The sequence below is a fragment of the Melanostigma gelatinosum genome (assembly GCF_949748355.1).
Source record: "Melanostigma gelatinosum genome assembly, chromosome: 13".
In the NCBI taxonomy this organism is placed as follows: domain Eukaryota; kingdom Metazoa; phylum Chordata; class Actinopteri; order Perciformes; family Zoarcidae; genus Melanostigma; species Melanostigma gelatinosum.
Genome location: NC_136646.1, coordinates 20,911,785 through 20,925,314, shown reverse-complemented (window position 1 = coordinate 20,925,314; position 13,530 = coordinate 20,911,785). Strand labels below are relative to the sequence as shown.

At 43.7% G+C, this 13,530-nt stretch overlaps 1 protein-coding gene across 1 annotated transcript; it reads right to left on the bottom strand.

Moving 5' to 3' along the window:
- Nucleotides 1–979: 979 nt before the first annotated feature.
- Nucleotides 980–12,463, bottom strand: tyk2 (tyrosine kinase 2). Its single transcript, XM_079281781.1, has 24 exons — nt 12,320–12,463; nt 11,152–11,354; nt 10,939–11,059; nt 10,714–10,846; nt 10,448–10,611; nt 9,569–9,947; nt 9,308–9,484; nt 8,845–9,002; nt 8,620–8,734; nt 8,354–8,537; nt 8,173–8,279; nt 7,911–8,081; nt 6,249–6,336; nt 5,873–6,000; nt 5,400–5,535; nt 4,106–4,257; nt 3,851–4,001; nt 3,674–3,765; nt 3,400–3,589; nt 3,006–3,124; nt 2,063–2,235; nt 1,856–1,973; nt 1,655–1,765; nt 980–1,560 (listed from the first exon to the last, which is right to left on the bottom strand). The coding sequence occupies exons 2-24, from the start codon at nt 11,333–11,335 to the stop codon at nt 1,420–1,422; spliced, it is 3,492 nt and encodes a 1,163-aa protein (XP_079137907.1). The 5' UTR covers nt 11,336–11,354; nt 12,320–12,463; the 3' UTR covers nt 980–1,419.
- Between the last annotated feature and the right edge of the window lie 1,067 nt (nt 12,464–13,530).

Here is a 13,530-nt window from a genome sequence, read left to right as displayed (position 1 = left end):
TATTTTGAAAGTCCGTGGAGGAAGTATAGATAAACAAAAGCAATTCAAGCTAACAGATGCTACAGAGAAGTGGATACAAACTGCAGCCGGTTAGAATACACGGCGTTACAACGTGCACCAGCTGTTGCTCTCCCTGGAGACTGGACATGGCTGCGGTCAACTCAGCAGACACTTATATCTTAGTGCACCTATATGCTGAAATGCACGGTAAACGCATTCAAACGGCACAGGTCGGGAGCGAGCGAAGGACTTTGAAAGTTTAAATATTATAATAGACATCGTCCGGTTTCTTCAGACGAACATCCGGTTTTCAGAATAAGTAACAAAGTATGAATTATATTCACATTAAGTATAAAACATCCTACCTGCATCTCGTGAGTTAAGGGAAAATATGCATATGATATATGAATGATGTAATATAAGAAATATGATCACTACTGTGTAAAGAGAATACTGCTGTTAAAAAGCACCTGATGTGTTTAAAGTGTTTACAAACCAAATGTTATTGCCCTTTTGTTCATATAGCAGTACTTTTAAAATAAAAGTGCGCAATACACTACTTTTTAATTCATTATTGAACTTTGCTATAACAATGTGATTAATCGCAAAATTAAATATTTTAATCGTTGCCCAGCACTAATATACACATAAAAGACACAATGGCCGCCATCTTAATGACCCCTGGTAATTGTGTTGACTGGCTGGTAAGAGGACAGAAAGTTGTATGTTCCCAGCACCGCAGTACACATGCAGAGTCTCAGCTGACGGTGTTCCTTACTACTGTGATACATTCCTCATACTAGCTTTTGGTACTTTGTGTACTTTCCATTCAAACACATGGTGAGACGCTTGCAGCAAGTCTGTAATGTTTATAGTGTGACTGTAGCGGTGTACAAGACTGTGGCTGTCCAGTGGAAATGTGGACAAAGATCTGACATTTTTGACACATGCATCAATCCGTTTCAGTCCTCAATGAAAGGGCAAGTGAAAAATGTTTTATTAGATTCTGACTTTGTACTTTTGGTTTATACCAAATGAAACACAAATTTAACATACACACAAAGAAATCTACAAACAGGAAATGAAAGATAGTAATGTCCGGTTTTCTTAATACTAACTGTGTTATATATGCAAACCTAGAACTTTGGAAAGGCAGAAGCCGACACTTGCCAAAGGCGTCGCCATTCTTCATTAAGTTCATCTCATCAGCCAGGAAAAAAAAGCACACACTGAGTTTATCATTGTGTTAATATCACATATGAGTGAATCGTGAAAGTGTGGTATTATCAAAAAGAAACCCGTAAAGACATCTGTGAGAATGGAGGCAGCAGGCATTGCACAGCGGGAAACTCTACTACCCTGAAACATATGGTGGCCACTGGCCATAGTGGCAAAGTGATGACATATAGATACAAAAAATCAAATCTGAGCCAAAGAAAAGTTTATATTCGACTGCCAGGTGTATGTTTGGCAAATGGCCTCAAACTTTTCGATGAGGGATTCGAATGTTGGCCGCTGTGCCGGATCTGCAGCCCAACACTGCTCCATCAACATCCTCACCTGTTGGTTTAAAAAAAAATAAAAGTAATTGTGAAAACATCAGGCTTCTCATGATGCCAATAAAATGTCAATATTGTTTAAAAGGACACGTTACCTCATGAGGGCAGTCTTTGGGACGAGGCAATCGCATCCGTTTGTCCAACAGTCTTATGAGCACCATCACAGACATCTCTCCTGGGCTTACCTGCATCATATCACTGAACTTCTACAAAAACAGAGTACGTTGTGCATTAAACACAGGGACTCAAACTTAACTCCATTAGTCTCACATGAGCAGGTTTGAGTCGTGACGTACCGTTGGAGGGCTCTGCCGGTTGTCACAGCGGGTCAGGATCTCATACAACGTAACGCCAAAGGACCAAATGTCAGAGGAAAAGGAAAATTTACTCTCCTTCAAGCACTCAATGGCATACCTATACAGCACAAAAAAATGCAGTTTAGTTTCCAAACAAGTCCTAAAACAAAGCATTGAATAAGACTGCAAAGTGCTGCATGAACCCACCAGTACACCGGACTGTCCCCGTCCTCTCGAACACGATAGTAGATGTCGCCTTCAGGGATGTATTTCGTCAGGCCAAAGTCTCCGATCTTCACCAAACTGTCGCTTTCCACCAAGACATTACGGGCAGCTAGGTCTCGATGGATGTATCGCTGAGCGTGCAAGTACTCCATCCCCTTAAAAAGAGAACAGAAAGAACAGATGGATGCAATTACTCAGAGGCGGCAAAATGTTAACTTTCAACCGAAATACTATAACAGTGTAGAGAAACAGCAGAGTACAATGTTTTTCAATGGTTGTACTTTAAAGTCTCCTCTAGCATGTAATCCTTAGCCGTGCTAGCGGCACATATCAGGTCGGTCTGTCCATCACTTTGGTCCAGCCTGAAATGTCTCCACAGCTACTGGACAGATTACAGACATTCATGTTCCCCAAATGACAAATCTTGCTGACTTTTCCTTTAACACGCTACACTGAACACGGTAAATATTAAAGCTGTTAAACATCAGCACGTTAGCATTGTCACTGTGAGCATGTTAGCATGCTGATATTACCATTTACCCGCATGGCTTTAACATCTTTCTCCAACATAATTGATCAAACACAAAGTGTATTTTACTTTATAAAAAGCAACATTGAATGTTGCGTTTATCATAAACAACAACATGTAAATTCAATCATAAAATCACAAGTTTACAATGTCAGAGCCGGCTGGTGAAATGTGATGAGACAATCAACAACATGCCAAGTGATTATTTCCTGGTTGCTGAGAAAACAACATCACGCTAGTGCTACTAAACTACAGAATTAATTCATGACAACACAGAGAAACATGAAAGCTTAGTTTGATGCATTATCTACTACAGAACATAACCAGACACACAGCACCAGGAATGTTGGAAAAAATAGACGATTAGCACAAAGTACAAAAGCCACCTAAACTCACCTGACAGATCTGCTGAGCGAACATGAGGCACTGGGGCACTCCCAGTTTGCGTTTGGGAAGGTAATCTCGCAGACTCCCCAGAGGAAGGTACTCCATAATCAGCTGCACAACTGTTCCTCCTGTCAGTGGACAATGCAACAGGGCTTATCCTCCTACTTCCATTACCTGCTGCCTGGTGCTCAGCATGATGTGTGTTGAAAGCTCAAAATATTGACATACAAGGGAAACCGTGTCGCACTTTCAATAGATTGTCATTATTTTCAGAAGAACAGCAGGGATCAAAAATCAATCAGTCATCTCCTGAAGCTCTGCCAGCTGGAAGAGAACACTGTGTATCGTTGTATGTATTTCAATAAACCTATTTGAAGCAGACGAGTGACAGCCGAGGCCTCACCCAGTTCAGTACAGCAGCCCTTGTACTTGACGATGTTGCTGTGATAGAGAGACCTCAGGATCTCAATCTCCTTCATCCAGCCCTCAGGAACCTGGCCGTTCTCTTGTTTCAAAGCCTTCACTGCCACGCGCTCTCCCGTCCCGTCGTTGGCCGGGTCATACAGGTAGAGAGTCACCTTTCCAAAGTGGCCCTGCAGACAGAGCAACGAGCAGGTGGATTACTCTCTCTTGACGCGACAGGAAGAAGAAAACCTACAGGCGATGTTGAAACTCACCTCTCCTAAGTCCCGCATCTTTTTCAGGTAGCGTTTGTGGAACACGCTGGGGTCTGTGTCAGGGAGGGCTTCACCGGGGGATATATCAGGGTCTGTGAGCAGAAGGAAAAAACAACACGTTATCGAATGCACTTGGAGGAAAAACAAAAAAAGCTCTTTGAGCAAGTAAAGACCCACTTTTGATCATGAGTTCTGTGAGATCTCTGAGCACAGTGTGGAACGAAGGCCTCTCCAAAGGCTCGTAGGTCAAACACATGCTGATGAAGCTGGCCAGTTCCTGGGACGACGGCTCGGCCAAACGGCCCTTTTGCTGATAGAAGCGCTCTTTCTGTTCGGGGAGGGTTACAGAGTGGCAATTAGGAGCCAGAAGGGCTAGAAGGAGAAGGCACGGCTTGTGCGGCTGTTGGAGGATAAATGAAAAAGGGGGCCTACCTCGGACAATGTGCCGGCGCTCATGGGGAGATCGCCATTGTTGCAGATTTCGAGCACCGTGACGCCAAAGCTCCACTGGTCGGCGGCGCTGCCGATGTGAGAGCCGCTGTCAACGCACTCGGGGGCGATCCACGGGATACGCTCAAGACGCTCTGCAACAACAGAGAGATTTAAAATGACAGGAGGTATCATGTTACGCTGATCTCAAGCTCCGGGGGAAGAATGCAGTTTGAGATGCTGCTTGATGATGTCAGGTCTTTGCTCTTCTCTGCTTGTTCAGACTCCAGACAAACGTGATCGAAGACGGTTAAAAAACAAAAACACCTCCACAGACTTTAAGATAGATTTCATCATTGTACTCATTTCTTCTTTTCTCTGTTAAAAGAATAAATACGGGCTCTTACTGTATAAACTCTAAGCTGTTGCTGAGGTGTTCTGAATATTGAATCCCACTTGATCAGAGATTGAAGTCGTGTGGCTGATTGTTTATATTAACACAGGTAATGTACATCATACAAGGGCGGCTGTTGTGTGACGTGTGCAAACTCTCTGGCAGATGCCCAGGAACTGGAGAGGTAGAAGTAGAAGAAGAAGAAGAAGAAATGGAGGTTCAGTGAAATAAAGATGACTTTCCAGCGTTACAGGAGAATCAGAAAGCATTAAGAGCAGTGTGCAAAGAATCAGAGAGCTTTTATCGTCTTAATGGGATCAGCGGACCAACAGTATGAATTATGAATCAAATCATTATCGTTTCTCTCCTTAATAATTTAATCTGATCTTAATATAATTAAAACATATAATGATCTAAATTGTATTGTTTGATATTCATGTTGTTTGTTTATGTTTCTCATTTTTAAAACCAGATGTTTTTTTCTTATCTTGGTAAAATGTTCCGTCACCTTAAAGAAGAGCAACAATAACAAAACATTGTTGCAAACATCAATCAGGAAATAAGGTCCAGAGGTATTCATTAAGATGAAGGACCTTTTTGACTGTTAAAACATTTGACACATTTTTTGTTCAGTGTCGTCTCATTTAGATGTGCAGATAAAACAGGAATATTTGTGTCGTGAATATTTTGCCTATCTCTGTTGACCAAACTTCATATTTTAAGGCCCATTCTGAGATAAAACTGCAAGAGAACAGGAAATAAGTCACAGGAAATGGTCGGGTTGAAGTTTCCCGTGATGTGATCTGATTAGAAAAAGGCAGAACGTCACAGAAAACACACTCTGAAGCTCAAAGGACTCTTTCTCTCACAGAGTGAGGTTAATGAGGGGTTTCTGCTACTGACCTTCCCTTGAAAGGAGACTTGGGGAAATTCCCGGGTCGCTCAGCTTGACAAAAGGAGTGATGCCGTGCTCCAGACCACGCCGCGCCACCAGAATGTTCTTGGCACAGACGTTTCCATGAACCAGCCGTTTGGTCTCCTACGGTGAAGACAATAATACTGGTGTTGAACATATCTGGGATGCCGTGAGTGTCATTATAATAAGTGTAACACAAACTGTCAATGCTGTTCGTTATCGGGGGGGGAAAATGAACTTTACTTGCAGCACTTATCGTAAAGTAGAGTCTGATGATACGATTATTTCATTTCCTGCATGCAGCTCAAGGCTCAAAGCTCGGCACGCAGCAGTTGGAGAGCTGCACGACCGGATTATTTCACTTTAATGACCATTTAGCTGTGTGGTCATGCAAGTGAATTGTATTGAATCTTATAATCTGTGGCACACAGAAACTAAACAAAGCAGTATTTGAACTCACAAGATAATTGAGGGCACTGGCGAGTTGTTTTGCGACAATGAATTTCCACTGAGGCGTCACTGATGCCTTTTCTTTGCGAAGGAAAACATCCAAAGGCCCAAACTCCACAAATTCTTCCACCATGATGTCTGCGAAGGTAAAAACAAAGTACGAGAGGTATCTGGTGTCACCAAGAGCAAAATGTAAACAAACAAGCAGCATCCTCTTTCAAACCCAACAGGCCTGCGTGTTGTTTTGCATCTGCGTCACGACTCGCTCTGTAGCGGGATCGGGAATTTGACTAAAGACACCAGTCGCGTGTGTGTGCGTGTGTGAGATGAGGAAGTAGCAAATGAGGAAGTCAGTTTGTGAAGGTGAGCGGTGTCATTGCTCTTACTTTCAGATCCTTTGACTGACACACCGTGTACGAACACCAGGTGACTGTGGGATACCTGGCTCATGAGGCTTGCAGTTTCCAAAAACCCCTAAAAAACACAAAAGGAGAGGAAAGAGTTGAGATGTCAATACACATGCACGCTGCCACTGCTACTCCTTTTGAGTGTTGGTTAGCTTTCAGGAATAGTTCAGGTGTTTTTAAGTGGGGTTGTATGCAGCACTTATCCACAGTCAGTGCTTTAGATGGAGCTTTGGAGGAACAGACAGGAGTCAAAGCAGTGTATTGTAGACACCTGTCAGTCACAGTCGATGCTACATTTAGAATATTCTTGACGGTTTCTCTAGCCGTGAGGCAGCTGGACCGAAGCCGTGATCTATGCTCCAAAGCCATCAGACTCTGAAGGTGAATAATTCTACCTCGCAGCACACGCTGCTGGTGCATGCTGGTCTACCGCCACCTCGATCGGTTAGTTTGTTCGTGTTATTGTGTGAATTTGGTTCGTTCAAATTCAACTAATAGGGGACTTCCTACACTGAGCACCTCTCTCCTCCTCTTCTTCACCTCCGTCTGTATGCATTGATGTCCCATTAATGCTCATTACTGACTTCACTTCTTCCCCGGAGTATTTGTGCTTTCTCGCCTCACAGGATGACCGCAGTTTTATCTGGACACTGGTTCTTCAACCAGCCATGGTCCTGCTGACACCTACTACGATCTTCATTATTAACATTATTAATCCGATTACCGACACCATTAATGCACAGTACTGATTTTGTCTCTTCCCCGGAGTCCTTGTGCTTCCTCTCCTCACAGGTTTCCATGGAGCATGGTTTCATCTGGACCCTGGTCCTTCCTCCTACCATGGCCCTGCTGACTCCAACTGCTAATATCACTTTTATTATTACTCACATTCCTATTTCATATTACCGATACCATTAATGCACATTATTGACCTGCTTCTTCACCAGAGTCTCTGTGCTTTCTCGCCTCACAGGTTCCTGTGTATCCGGGTTTACCTGGACCAGGTGTTGCCTCCTGTCGTGGTTGTGTCATACATTGAATGTGCTGTAATTACATTGAATGTGTTGTAATTCACTATCCTGTTCTACACATGACATCATTGCACTTCTGTCCATCCGGGGAGAGGGATCCCTCCTCTATTGCTCTCCCACAGGTTTCTTCCTCTTTCCTCCCCGTTAAAGGGTTTTTTTGGGAGTTTTTCCTGTTCTGATGTGAGGGTCCCGGGACAAGAGGATGTCACATGTGTACATATTGTAAAGCCCTCTGAGGCAAATTTGTAATTTGTGATTTTGGGCTGTACAAAAATAAATTTAATTGAATTGAACTAAGTCACACAATAACACAAACAAACTCACCGATAGAGGCAGAGGTAGACCAGCAACCCCTTGTCCTGCAAGTTAAAATAAAGTCTGGTGGCTTTGGCAGGTGCATAGATTGATGCAGCGGTTTCATTTCCCTGTTCGAAAACATTTTTTTTAGGTGTCTAAAATACGTCCGTACATTGCTTTGCTCCCGCGTTGGTACTCCTGTCTAACCTCATCTACAGCAGCTAGTAGACCGACTATGGTTAAGTACCTCATACAACCCCACTACAAAACATCCAATCACCCCTTAAAGGCTGCTAAAGACCACATAACCTACGATATCAATGTCTTTATCGCTCTGGTCCAGAATCTTGAGAACCACTTGGATCCCTTTGCGGTCAGCGGAGTTGTTGTTGAACTCGTCGTCCTCGTCATTTTCTCCTCCACCTCGCACCAGCAGATGTCCCGAGAAGATGTTGGTTCTGGTCCCGCGGCCCAGATGCTGTTCCTGCTCACGAACACAACACCCAGTGGTCAGTCACAGAGCCGCGGACCCGCAGGGCGGGTCAGGTGGAACAGATGAAGTGTGTCTCTATCACCTGTACGATTTCTTTGTCCTTGATCTGGTGGAAGCGTAGCTGGGTGAGGTTCAGGGTGGGGGGGGCAGTGTGGACACCTTGCCTCATCACCAGCAGGTTGGACAGCTCTACAGCACACAAGCACACACGTTGAGACCTAAATACCAGAACACCAGAGTAACCACGCCCAATAAACACGAACCTGCTTGTTTTGGCAAACAGCATTTCCTGACGGTAAAGCTGTCTGAACCAGACTTGAGCACAAAGGTCTTGAGGCTTTCCATGAGCTCCTTCATATTGGAGAATTCTCGATCCCAGCCCTCCAGACAGAACATCGAACCCTTCAGGTGAATCCGAAACTGCTTGTGGCTTGGCTTCGACCCGTTCTACGAGCAAAAAACAGGCACAATTTTCACCATCGCTGCACTGCCATCATTTCCAGAGAGGAAGCGTGGGCGTTGAATTTACCTCGCTTTTGTTCAGGACGGCGAGGATGATGCGGCGGTAATCGAGAGCACTCCAGCGTACGAGGAAAGCTCCCTCCTCTGCAGCCTTTTTCAGCTTCAGCAGCACGAAATCATCACTGGAAGCACACCAGAGTTGTGATATAACGCGCCGTGTTTCTCTAAAGCCTGCTTGTGTCTGTACGTGCAGATGTGTGAGAGGAGAAGAAAAGAAAAAAAAACAACTCACTGCATAGGTCCATGCAGTCCATTTGCTACACTCAGCACTACCCTTGGGGGAGCCACTTCATGACAAAGATAGTGGTGGGCGAATGCAGTCAGCCGGTTGTATCCATCTAGGAGGGAGATGAAGGAACGGGCCTCCTGGCTGGAGTTCATCTGAACCTCCTACATACACACACACACACACACACACAGAAACACCACTAGCTTACAATCAGAGCTCCCACCTACAGACGCATACAAATTCAAAACATGATAAAAAGCCCGAAGCCCAACAAAAAGCCAAAGCTCTGATCGTCATAAACATATAGAACATATGAGGATGCAGGCATACTGCACTGTATATGCACTCTGATCAGTAGAACGACTAATATGCAGCATATCAATTGGACTCATGCACCACAAGCACATTTACCAATTAAATAAATGCACCGCAGCTTTTACACAAAGGGGTAAACAAGTACTCTCACCAAGCAGTGGCTGGCCAGCGTGCTAATGCACACATTATTTCCAGTGATGGCTATGTGAGTTATTTCAGGGAAATCACAGAAGGAGGTCCATTTGTTCGGAGCGTTCGCGTTCGGCTGGCTGGACTGTTGCTTTTTGTTCTTCATGTAGTCGTTCCTGAAGTAGGTGTTGGCCTGCGCCTAGGTAAAGACACTGAATTAAACAAAATGTCCGCATGGCACAGAATTAGACCGTCCGGAGGTTGTAATGACGCTTTGACAAACCTTTTGCTCGGACACCTTCCTCCACTGAATCCCCTTGGTGCCAGACACCAGTATCTCGTGGGTGGCGGGGCCGATGAAATCGTCTTTGGAGGCACCCTGGCAATGGCTGGTGTTGGAGTAAGAGCTGCTTCCAGTCCCGTCATCTCTCAGCTCCAGGTGTGACACGGTGAAGGTCTCTGTTCCAAAGCGTGGCGCCAAGTGTTCGAGGGTGGAGATGTACTTATACATGATCTCCTGGGTGCCCAGGCGCCCCGTGTCCACGGTGTGCTGCTGGAAGGTCTGCACGAACTCTGCAAAAACCCGCCGGATCCGGATTTTTGTCAGGAAGTTGTCTTTGGAAATGTGTTTGGCGAAAGACTTTGGAATGCAGTGCAGGAAGCTGAAAGAAAAAAATAGATGTTTTGATGTTACCTGGAGATTAAAAGCTTTGATCAGAAACTGGATAATCACAGGAGCAGAAAATAGGATATTAACAGCACAACACACAACCTCATAACGAGACAAATCATCATCATATAAAGAACATATTCAAATGAATACAAGCCTTTTAACGTATTTGTTGTTAAATACGTTAACAGATTTAAAGGGATAGTCTCCATGTTTTATACGGTACTTATCCACAGTCAGTGTATTAATACAGGAGATGGAGTTTGGAGAAACAGATTAGTACCAGCACAGGAGCACAGCAATGAACTGCTGTTTTTAAACAGCGTACGGTGCACAGTGGTGGCTTGGTCGCCTAACAACAAAAGTTGCCTCACAGCCAGAGGGGCCGGGGTTCGATTCCCGGGCTAGACAGGTCAAAACATCCAGACGTTCCTAAAGTGAAGTTACTAACCGTTACTATTTCACCGTATGCACTCCTTCCACAGTAATTACCTGACTTTTTCTGCAACTTCTTGTAAGGTGCAGCCGGTTTGCATCGACTGGTGCGAGAGTTGAAGCACAGCCATCCCCAAGCTCTCGTTTTTTAAGCGACTTTGCTCGTCCTCCGTCTGAATGTCTTCCATCTGCACCACCTCGTTCACAAATTCATATTTAGCCTTTTGGAGAAACCAGAAAAAAAGACGTTCGGCACTTAATCCTTGTGAACGCAGCAATTCATCGATGCACAGTCAACCCTTCAAACTATTTCAAACACCAACCTGGAAGAATAAGTACTCCAAGGAGGTGATTTCGAACAAAGGCGAACCGCCCGGACTTGTGCCGGATCGGAGAGCATAACGGGATACAGTCGGCTCCTTGGCATTTAGTCCGTGCCAATTCCGAAAGTAAAACCTAGTTTACAAGGAAACCAGAGAAACAAAGTGAAGATGCTGAGTGTGTTTCCTCTGCCTCCCTAACACGGCGTCATCAAAACACAGACTAACCTCATACAGTAGAGAAGAACCAGGCTGGAGTCCTCTGGACTGAACTCATGGTTTGGACTGTACCAGCAGTGGGATTGTGGATTGTACAGAGCAAACAACACATGGCACAGAGGAGTTATCCCTGGGGAATAACACGCAGATGTTACACAGCAGGATAAAACACCACGTGAAGACAAGAACTCCAGCCGGTGGTCTGTGCGTGGTCACTCTCACCTACAGCCTCTGCAGCAGAGATGCACAGCTCCTCCGCCGTGACTCTTCCTCCTGTGTGGGACAGGTACCTCTCCCCTTCCTTTGACCAGAACAGGTAAACATGGACGCCCAGACCCTGAGGGGGCTCACACAGGCCGGGGGACGCCCCAGACCGTGAAAGCTTGGACCACCCACTTCTGGACATGGTGGGAGCAGCTAAATCACTGAGACACACACACACACACACACAGATAGACACACATATCAATGTAAGCAGTGGTGGAAAGTAACAAAGTGCTGTAATTAAGTACAGTGTTGAGGTATTTGTTCTTTGCTTGAATATTCTGCTACTTTATACTTCTAATTCACTACAATTCAGAGGAAAATATTGCACTTTTTACAGATCCTAATTAATAATCCAAAATATGATCAATACATAAATGATGTATGTAAATTATATTATGTAATATCAAGACTTAAAACTATACTGCTATTCAACAGTGTATACAGTAAAATGAGTCCCACCCTGCCAGTAAAGTGATGTATATTAATGAATAATTATAATACAATAACATAATATACATGATTCGGAAATGGACCGTACTTTTACTTTGGTAATTTAGGTATATTTTGATTCTAATACCATTGTACTTTCATTGAGTACGTTTTTGAATGCAGGATTTGTACTTGTTAAAGTATTTCTATCGTGTAGTACCACTGAATGTAAAACACAGTACATGACTTTAATCAGCTGTTGGACAAATCACATCCGCATTAAGGCCTTCATAAACACAAACAAAAACACTACTTTTGTGCTTTTCTGTGATCACGTATTTAATATTTCTCTTCATACGCGATGACTAGTTTAGAGAACTGAGATGTCAACAAATTACCAAAAAATGTGGAGACAACTAAGAAATATGACGTCAGGTAAAGAGATCCGTCAAAGGGACTTCCGGGGGTTATTACTTGTCGAACCTGTTTACATAGTGCAACATTCTACAGCATCAAATAACAGCTTTACGTGTCTCCTATTCATTCACTTTAACGCACACCGACTACGTGACCGAGTGGCCCATAAACACGCGTCCTCGCACATTTCACGGTGTGTCCGATGCCGTAATAAGGAAATATTTAAACAATATTACAGCTAAAACGTCGCAACGTGTGCGGCAAATCCGTTTCTTACCATTTAACGGCGAGCCGTGGACGGTGTTACACGAGAGGCTGACACTGCGAGACGAAGTGACAGCCAGGCTTCATTACGGTTCAGCGTATTTGCCCCTTCTTCTTCTTCTTCGTCTTCTTCTTCTTCACCTCCTCTCGGGTTTTCATGAACTGCGAGCTGCGATGAGATGGTTCCTGAAACTCACGTGGCCGCGCCCTCGGGCGCGTAAACGCACACACGGGCTGACCTTTCAAAATAAAAGTTATGAAAATGAGTATATTTACTCAAGCACTGTACAATTTTGACCTCACTTCATTAACTAGTTACTAGTTCCTCTGCAGATTAATATTACATAAAAACATAAATAATACATTTGTAAAATAGTTTTAGATTAATACATATATATATATATATACAAAGAGTGAAAATGATCTATAGACAGTATAGATTATATATATAGATATATATATATATATCAGTGTACTTTGCTTTTACTTTGTAATGCACTGTCAATGTGACCAGAGCAGACCTTTTCATTGCATTCATTTTGCCTTAAGATAACAGGTGTAAATGAACGGTAACTGTTCCACCTGCGATTAGTCCGCGATGAGCTGAAATGTTTTATGAATGGAATGAGTCCATACAAACAATGCACTTTGATGTATTATCATTATTCACCAACCATCATAAAACAAAGTCAAATAAAAATCACAAACACACCTTTAGGAAGCAGGTTCATCCAGTTGTCATGTTGTGTTGTAGGTCCACTGTTCTTCACTAGATGTCATGATTTCAACTTTTCTTCATGAGCATCTGCGTCAATTTCAGGACATCTGTATCCACCTTTGTCAGTGTCATGTTAAAGTTGAATGGTGTTTGTTCTGCCTTTCATCGGGTGCTGCCATCCTTCACGATAACATCTCAAACTAAAGCTTGGAATAAGAAGCTACACTAGCTTCTGCCAGCTGGCTTGTTTAGCTGAGATGGGGACTTGGACTAAAATCGCACACACAGAGATTTGAGACTTGACCCGGACCGACCTCGTCCCTGAAAGACTCGGGCTCAAAAAAGTGACTTGCATGCATCTTGTGAGGCTAGAGGGATGTGTTAAATTACAGTAGATTATCAGCTGAGACCCAGTGTAGTTATAATAGGGTTGTACTCCTGTCATTGAAAAATAGGTTGGTTATTATTGCATGCTTATGTAAAAGTATAAAGGTTAAGGTTGCCTA